At 43.2% G+C, this 9,274-nt stretch overlaps 1 protein-coding gene across 3 annotated transcripts in view; it reads right to left on the bottom strand.

The window, feature by feature from the left end:
- Positions 1-304: 304 nt before the first annotated feature.
- Positions 305-9,274, bottom strand: part of LOC139390936 (disks large homolog 3-like) — a gene marked incomplete at its 5' end in the record, with an annotated part of 22,572 nt that continues 13,602 nt past the window's right edge. Inside the window, 8 exon segments of one of the 3 annotated variants that reach the window (XM_071138338.1) lie at positions 305-4,795; positions 4,916-5,007; positions 5,114-5,223; positions 6,652-6,824; positions 6,940-7,041; positions 7,167-7,217; positions 7,450-7,491; positions 8,843-8,942. In XM_071138338.1, the coding sequence (XP_070994439.1) occupies positions 4,689-4,795; positions 4,916-5,007; positions 5,114-5,223; positions 6,652-6,824; positions 6,940-7,041; positions 7,167-7,217; positions 7,450-7,491; positions 8,843-8,942 (777 nt within the window). 3 annotated transcript variants of the gene reach the window in all.

The raw sequence follows: 9,274 nt of genomic DNA, 5'->3' as shown, positions 1-9,274 counted from the left end.
AGTTTACTATATGATGTCTCACTGGTTCTTGTATGACTGGTCTCCAGTTTAGTCAGCTCCTCCAGGATGTCAGTTGCATCCTGTCCTCCCCCAATATTTCCCTCACTTTCCCTATGGAGAGTTCAGATAACCGTTTCTAGTTAATGTTTTGGTACTTCTGCACATGAATGGACTTTATTTTAAGCCTCTTGCATATATTACATTCATATGAATTTTACATGTAAAAATTAAATTTGTCTCAATTAAACAAATCATCTTAAACTGCCAATACCAGTGGACTCAAATAAAACACATCAAAATCATATAACCGAGTCACATATTTTATTATTTTCAAACAAATAAACTCTTGTCCAGTCCAAAACAAAACCCCAAACAAAATAGGTTGCAGGACTGTTCCCTCATGACTAGGACAGGGAAGACCGTTCAGGCCAGCGTCCTGATAGGCTCTACCACCTGTAGTGTGACAGGAAGGAAAGTACTGTACAATCAAAGGGTTCGCAAGCACTTACTGCACAGGTGCGCTGTCAAACAACTCATCACCCAAAGGACAAACCATAACCCGACCGACCCCACCCCCCCAGAGCTCATGTCTCTCTCACTGGAAAAAATACCCTCATCAATTATACAAACACAAGAGGCATTTCGGTTCAATCTTGTTCTACCGCAATAGAAATAATACAATTAAATCTAGTTCTTTGGGCTTTATTGACATGGCTGACCGAGAGGTATAAATACCAGACGTTAACAGTCTGGTGTTTAGTTGAAACACAGCTGAGGAGCAGTTCTAAATGAGAATGATCAATGCACCTCATGGTTTCTGGAATATCACCTTGTAGGTTGCTGCCTGTGTCTCTTCATTTTTTTACATAATGGTTTAATTCTATACACCCAGACACCATTTTCCACAAGAAATAACATGTAGACAGGCCCTACTTGAGGGAATTACATTCCCAACTGACAAACATTTTTCCAATAGGCAGCTGAAGATTTGTCTATAGAGAAATACCAACATTACAGCACATTTGTATGGAAATTATATCTCAGAATAGCTCAGTTTACTTACCTGACATTTGTGATCTAGAAAACATGTTTTGCCCCAGTTTGTTTCACACATGCATGAAGCACAGGTGAGGGGGATCTGCTGGGGGCATATTTACATTTGACAGCTACCACACCCTTTGAAACAGTCTGTATGCAGTTTATAAATGGCTCTGTTCCCTTCGGTTATTCCCTGAACTCTGGTTTTGACACAGGTAATGACAGCTGGTTTAGCAGTGGTGCCTGGCAGGTGGGCACACCTGTTCAGAAAATGCCTTCAGGTACAGGTGCTTTAGGGGGAAGTAAGGGACCCAGAGGGCTAGGTGACAACTTCCTGTGGGCATATAGAAGATGGTCTGGCTCTCAGGTATCTGAGGAAAACCCATTCCCCTCTACCAAAAAAAAGGTGGAAAATCTAAACGTTCACAGGGTAGGGAGCCACAGCATTCCTTATTCTTCAACAAGTCCCCTCGCATGTACACAAACACACAGTGCCAAGATCCGCAAAGGGAGATGGGGCAGGTCATTTCAATCCTGTTGAATCCATAGAGCCAACTCAGGCAAGGGTTTACCACAGAAGTGGTCTTCACAAAGCTTCACCGCATCATAAGATAGACATATTACATTCGCTTATTAAATAGTTCAATGCAAATGCCTTTAAAATCACTCAGATCGTTCAGTCAATTACTCTCATTCACATTTAACAGCTTTGAACTCTCCATGTCTCCTTTCAAACATGGCATTTCAGTCACAGGGGAAATTAAATCTGCGTGTTAGATTCCTGAGCTGACCTTGCTCGCCCCAGACATGCCATGGGTTCATAACACAGTGGTTCAACACATGCCCAGAACTCATTCAAAAAGGATTTAAAAACGTTAGATACACAGAGCATATACAGTGTATTCAGAAAGTATTCAGACCCCTTTGACTTTTTCTACATTTTTAAGTCACAGCCTTATTCTAAAATTGATTAAATACTTAAATCTACACACCATAACCCCATGACAAAGCAAAACGTTTTTTTATTTTTATGTATGTATGTATGTATATATAAATAAAAAACAATGATAACACATTTACATAAGTATTCAGAACCTTTACTCAGTACTTTGTTGAAGCACCTTTGGCAGCGATTACAGCCTCAAGTCTTCTTGGGTGTGATGCTACAAGCTTGGCACTCCTGTATTTGGGGCGTTTTTCCCCATTCTTCTCTGCAGATCCTCTCAAGCTCTGTCAGGTTGGATGGGAAGCGTCACTGCACAGCTATTTTTAGGTCTCTCCAGAGATGTTCGATCGGGTTCAAGTCCAGGCTTTGGCCGGGCCATTCAGAGACTTGTCCCGAAGCCACTCCTGCGTTGTCTTGGCTGTGTGCTTAGGGTCGTTGTCCAGTTGGAAGGTGAACCTTCGCTCCAGTCTAAAGTCCAGAGTGCTCTGGAGCAGGTTTTTATCAAGGATCTCTCTGTACTTTGCTCCGTTCATCTTTCCCTCGATCCTGACTAGTCTCCCAGTCCCTACTGCTGAAGAGTGGCTTCCATCTGGCCACTCTACCATAAAGGTCTGATTGCTGGAGTGCTACAGAGATGGTTGTCCTTCTGGAAGGTTCTCCCATCTCCACAGAGGAACTCTGGAGCTCCGTCAGAGTGACCATTGGGTCCTTGGTCACCTCCCTGACCAAGGCACTTCTCCCACGATTGCTCAGTTTGGCCAGGCGGCTAGCTCTAGGAAGAGTCTTGGTGGTTCCAAACTTCTTCAATTTAAGGCCACTGTGTTCTTGGGGACCTTCAATGCTGCAGAAATGTTTTGGTAGCCTTCCCCAGATCTGTGCCGCGACACAATCCTGTCTCTGAGCTCTACAAACAAATCCTTCAACCATGGCTTGGTTTTTACTCTGACATGCACTGTCAACTGTGGGACCTTATATATACACACACAGTTTTGTGCCTTTCCAGACCATGTCTAATCAATTGAATTTCCCACAGGTGGATTCTAATCAAGTTGTAGAAACATCAAGGATGATCAATGGAAACAGGATTCACCTGAGCTTAATTTCAAGTCATAGCAAAGGGTCTGAATACTTAAGTAAGGCATTTCTGTTTACACAACTTTCTAAAACTGTTTTTGCTTTGTCATTATGGGGTATTGTGTGTTGATTGAGAAAATGTATTTAATCCATTTTAAAATAAGACTAATGTGAAAAAAAGTCAAGAAGTCTGAATACTTTACGAATGCAATGTAGGTTTTAATCAAACCCCTCTTTAGTGTTATTTTGGGTGGGGGGGGGGGGGGGGGGGGGAAGGGGACAATCCAAAAGCAGGTTAAATTGCCTCTGTTAGGACATCCAATACAAGTATTGTCTTGTTCTACCCGTTTTTAAGGCCACCTTCGTGATGGCATATTCAGGACAGTACCATGTGACCATTCAATCAGAAGACACACTCCTCTTGGAAGGTAGAGAGTGTAATAGGGTGATCTGCTGCTCAACGTGGGTGAGGGAGCTATGGCTGCCTAAATCCAATCCAATCTTAAATTACAACAGGAAAAGGGTCAAAAAGAATACAAAGGGAAGATAGAAATCCACAGAAGTGCGATGCGTTTGTCTATTGCACTCACAAGTTAGACCTCCTGGAAGTCAGGAGACAACGCAGAAAAAGTGAACATTTAAAATATGGAACTTTCTTTTTTTTTTGTCAATTATTTATAGCTTCCCTCAAAGTACAGGTAGTAATATAACAATTTGTATTTGATGTAAGGCAGTTTGGTGTTTTGCAGAGAGCCCCGTTACACTTCTCTACCCCCATCCTTTACACAGAGCAGCTAAAAACCACAAGCAAAAAAATCCCCCCTCCAAAAAAACAATCTAACAGCCCTCCAAGTAGACAATTCTAGTGAAGTGTAAAACGTGTAGTTTTTAATATGTAGTAAAATCGCAGTAGGATTTGATGATTTACCTTGTGATTTCATTATATAAATGTAGAGATTCATAACTAATTTCTTCCATTGGTTCTGCGTCCCAAGAGGTCTGTATCAGCTGCAGCACCAACAACTGGCAGCTGATCAAACAGCAAGCTGGTAGATCACCAGTCTGTAGGCTTCTCCACCAATTTCTTCAGTAATTACAAAGAAGAGCGATAACTCCAACAGTACCATCAGCTGGGCTTGATATTATCCAGTCCTTGTAGAAAAAAACCCGAAGTGGTCTTTGCTTCTCATCTTGCGTGTCTTTTTTAAAAATGTGATTTGATGAACATTTACAGTGTTCCAACTTGTATGATTGGTCTGCAACTTCTCCTGAATCCCTAACTCCTCCTCACTCCAGCGTCGTCTGTAAAACATTCTGATCTTCAACTGTCAGTCCCATTTCACAAAGAACGATTCATTTTGCTTTTCCCTTGTTTTGTTTTAAAATGACAAATTCATTTGAAATGGCATTTCCAGTCTTGAATGGATTTGCTGAGAAACTCATGCAGGGGTGTGCACAGTCACAGAAATGGTGATAAGACTAGTTTTCATTTGAGATTAACATAATGATGACACTAAAACTTGATATGAAACATATCTGCAAAAAAGGGGGAGGGAGGAGCTCTTCGGGGGATGGGCGGGGTGTCGGGAGGGGGGTTCTCTGCGCCAACAGAGGGGTACAGCTGGGGAGCTCAGAGCTTCTCTGAAGAAGGTATCCAGATGTAGGGGCCCGACTGTTCCTCAATGATCATCTTGATTTTGTTGTAGATCTCCTCTAGCGAATCACCCTGTACAATGGCTAGAGAGAGAGAGAGAGACACACACAAATGAGTGCATCAAGATTCCTACTCGCACTACAATACAAGCTCATCTAAAATATTTAGCATCTGTGAATTTTTTTTTAAACTAGTGGACTTACCTGTGAAAAATTCTCCAAACTCTTGTTCAAGCTTAATTGCTTTATCAAAGACTTTATTAGCTTGTTCGTAAGTCTGTCTCTTATTCATGTCCCTGCAACACAAGACATGATTGTGCAGTACAGGAAGTGATTGTTGTATGGAGTTAACAGTAAAAGTGCAATGCTTTTAACAGTTTATTAGTTCCAACACACACTTACATAAGAGCTTCAATGGATTTTGGTTTGATGAAAATTGCGATGGAATAAAGTTGTGCTTGTTGAAGTCGCTTTATAGCGTTCCCAGACACGTCCAGGATACAATGTTTTCCCTGCAGGAAGAGGAAAGAGAGAACGAGCAGGTCAGTATGAAACTACCCCATACTCTATCAGGCTCTACATCCCATTAAGAATGAATCAGAAATTAACCCTGGATGCAAACTTGTGAGGACCCAAAAAGGTGACAGTTTTTCCACACAGAAACATGCAGAAAATCTATACACCGTAAGAATCTGTCTATTTTCAGAGTGGGGTTATCACAATACCAACATTTTACTAACGATGTGATCCCAGGCCAAGTATCACGATACCAAGTAGTATTGTGATACCAGATTTAGCTTAAAATTAAATTGATTAAGCATATGCATCCTACCTTTGAAGAATCTTTTTGAGTAGGCTATCACTTTTCTGTTTGTCCTGTGCCATCCAAATTTGTGCATAGCCAAGGTACCATGTTGTTAGCTAGCTAGCCAGGTAACATAACTAAACAGGGTTGTTTGCAGTAGAAAAGGGAGAAAGGAGCATAACTTCTGACTGGTTTGGCCTAGAAACTTTCAGTGATATAAAGGCGCAAGCATTACTGTCACTGTGCTCCGTTTTTCCTATATGGCTGCGTGACAGCAAAGCCTAGCAGACTGGCCTGCTTGCTCTAACAGGAGAATTGAAAAAGATACTTATCCACTTAGCTCGCGCTGCGAGCCGCTCCAATAACTAAACAAATATAACAGAAGCCTCATCACTTGTCTGCACACCCTCAGCTCGCCATCACGGCTAAATAACATTTCAACCTGATGGAGATGCGCAGACAGAATGGACAGAGAGAAGCAGCTGAGGAGGCTAATGGCTCGCTAGGCTGCTCACAGCAGTCACCGGTGAGACCGGATGAAGCATTTTGATATAATCTCTCGTGGACCGACTACATGCCAAACTTTCGCGTGAGGATTTTACTTCTGGGTAACCAAGATTCATTCTGATGACATATCGGAAATCACGCTCTGAACTTAGTTTGATATCCTATTTGAGGGACGCATTCTGTGCTCAGTCATTCATTTAGTCGAGAAACAAAATGTAAAAATGTAATGTAAATGTGAGTCATTTAGCAGACGCTCTCATCCAGAGCGACTTAAAAAGTCAGTGCATTCATCTTGAGATAGCTAGGTGGGACAACCACATATCAAAGGCAAGTACATTGTTCCTCTATAAAGTAGCTATCAGTTGAGATAGTAATGGGCAGGGGAAGTCACATATATTTAGTGATCTCACAGGGAGAAGACAAGATCTGTGAGTCTCTTATCTCAATGGGTGCTGAGCACCTGCTGTCAGACCCCACGCATACTTATTTTATGTTGAATACGGATCTACACGACTCATGTGGATGACCTATTGAGATCAAACCCGGCAAATATCGCAGAAAAGTGACGAGTTTGCATCCCTGTATGCTGTACATTTAATGGTGTGTGTGTGTGTGTGTGCCTCCATACCCTCTCAGCCACTGCTCTGACAGACAAGATGCTGGTCCCATAGAGGTTCTCGTTGAACTGGCCCGCCTCAATGAACTTATTATCCTGAATGTCTTTCTCCATCTGCTCCCGCGAGCCCACAAAGTGGTAGTCCTGGCCGTCCATCTCGTTCTCCCGCTGCGGACGTGTCGTGTCTGCACAGAGAGAGGGACCAGTTCAACTGACGGTTAGAGAGCGTGGTCACTAAAACACAGGGTTGCCATACACTGCTGTGATAATGTGATGCATGTTGCGGAGTGGTCTACTCACGAGGAACGCAGGAGCCAAACTTGTGAGAGAACTCTGAAATCAGGTCATCGTTAACTCGGTCTTTCATTGGGCCTAAGATGATCACAGGCCTCGTGTAATGAACTGCAAACAAGAGGAGAGGAAGCAGGTCAGAACTAATGTCTGCAAACACTGGAATAAAGATAAGCATTAATGGTCGCCAACCCTCTTCTACACAGAGAACAAATATATACGCATATTATACTTACTCTCCTGTCGAATCACTGGCTCGTATGAGAGAATTGTGTCTTCCTGGCCCTCTGAATAGCAGAAAGGAAGAAGAAGGTATGTCATCTTTATTACAATCCCATGACAATGGATGACCAGATGTGGTTGATAGTGGTTTAAAGGCAGTCTTTTCATGCAGTCACATTTTCCATAAGAGAAGGTTTTCCTACTAAGTGCCAGATACCACCTCAGTGGAATGCCAGCTAACTATCTTAGATACAAGGAATTTTTAAAGAATTGTTGGAGAAAAACACGGTTGCTTACTTGAGCTGCTTTCACTGTCGCTGGTGTTTGACGTCAGGCATTCTGCAAGGAGAGGAACATGTTTAGGGTGGGGGAAGTTTAAACCTGTCACTGGTTGTAGTAGCCACAATCATTTTGGTGAGAAAAAAATATATATGTTCACCACCAGTCTCAGAACATCAAGGAAATAACGAAACCCCCCGTTGTCCCACTGCTTAACCCCAAAGAAAACAACAGCCTTGTTCAGAGTGACATCACTCTCTATAGGGGGAAGTGGTTGGAGGTGGCAGCAATAGGAAATGAAGTGTTTCCTTTCACAAAGTCCCAACTGACCCTGCGGTCCCTTGCCTGTTTCCTACGGAGGGGCCTGAATCTGGGACGTCACATACAATGTCAGGGACAAGCAAAAGAAAACCGTGGCGGTTAACAAGGATGCATCGGCACTGGGCAGTCAGCTCGGCTGGCTAACAGGGTTAAAACAGGATAGGAAAAGCAAACCCTGTCCAGTAAGTGAAGGGAGGGAGATACTAGGTTCTTCCAAGTAATCACTCTGACAATGCCATGCTAAACTTTTATAGTCAAATCCCTACAGGGGAGGAGGAAGTCAGACGAGGTCTAACACTTGTACTCTTATCCTAGGATGTGTGTGTGTGTGTGTGTAAGCAAGAGAAAGTGCATGTGTGTGTTGCAGCCATTGCCAGTCGGGTCTGCATTGAACAGGCATTTAGCTCGGCGCTCTGGGGACAGCAGCTGCAGCGTGCCAGTCCAACCACACACTTACTCAAACTCTTTGATCCATAAAAGTCATCGCTTAACCCTGGGAAGTCCTGAGTGTCCCGACAGGTGAGAGCAGAAACAGAGAGAGAAGAGGCAGACAGGAAGAAGAAGAGGTTAGTGAGCGCTGGCCGAGAGCAAGGGAGGTGTGCTGTGCTGCTCGCTGGAAGGCAGGGAGATGGGGGGGACCAACACAAGGCACTGTGCTCCCTAAACCCTACTCTATTCCCAGTGAAAACCAATGCCCTTTTCAATTAGACACAGTCAGTCCCATTAAGAATGGGATTTAGACCCATTGGTCTTAATGCTTTTTAGTGCTGCCGTCCAGGTAATGTGATTCTACCTGGGCAGCAGTAAATAGTGGGGGTGTATCAAGGCCTCTAGAAGCAGTACACGGTTACTGTGTTAGTGCAGCCAGACACACACATGCCCTGGCAGCCAGCAGAACACACCTGGAGTCTCCACCAGAGGACAGACAGACACCAGAGAGAGGCCGACACCTGAACCCCAGGCCTGGGTCTGTGTGGGTCCTCTCTGGGTGATTAAATGAGAGGAGAAAGACAGCCACGGTCTGCTCCCAGAGGTGAGTGGAGAGATGAAGCGAAAAGCAAAACCCTCTTATCACACGTTGGGTACTCACGTTCAGACTCCAACTCCTGCACAATATTCTCCTTGCTCTTGTAAAACGGGAACTTGTGTGAGAGGTTGAAGCTTTTTTTGCGCTTTATTTTGATTGACTGCTTGGAGATGTGCATGATGATGGGGGGGGCAATGGGGGGATGAAACAAAAAACACAACAGAATGTTTTTGTTCAACGAGGACACCAAACACACATGCAAAATGAAATAAAACAGACAAATCTATACAAATGTAACAATAAATTAAGGAAGATAACCAGGGTGAAATGAATGGTACACTTATGCAAGGGGGAGATGCTACTTCCATTTTTATCCTAGAAACGGTATATAGAAGCTGAAATTGCTTTCTTATATCATTACAGGAGTGTGAATGACAGGGTCAAAATATTACATGAACATCATGTGATAACACTTAGCCAATCAATAATTGACCA

Source organism: Oncorhynchus clarkii, chromosome 31 (genome assembly GCF_045791955.1).
Source record: "Oncorhynchus clarkii lewisi isolate Uvic-CL-2024 chromosome 31, UVic_Ocla_1.0, whole genome shotgun sequence".
NCBI lineage: Eukaryota > Metazoa > Chordata > Actinopteri > Salmoniformes > Salmonidae > Oncorhynchus > Oncorhynchus clarkii.
Note: the sequence above shows the minus strand (reverse complement) of the source record. Positions and strands in the feature narration are given on the sequence as shown.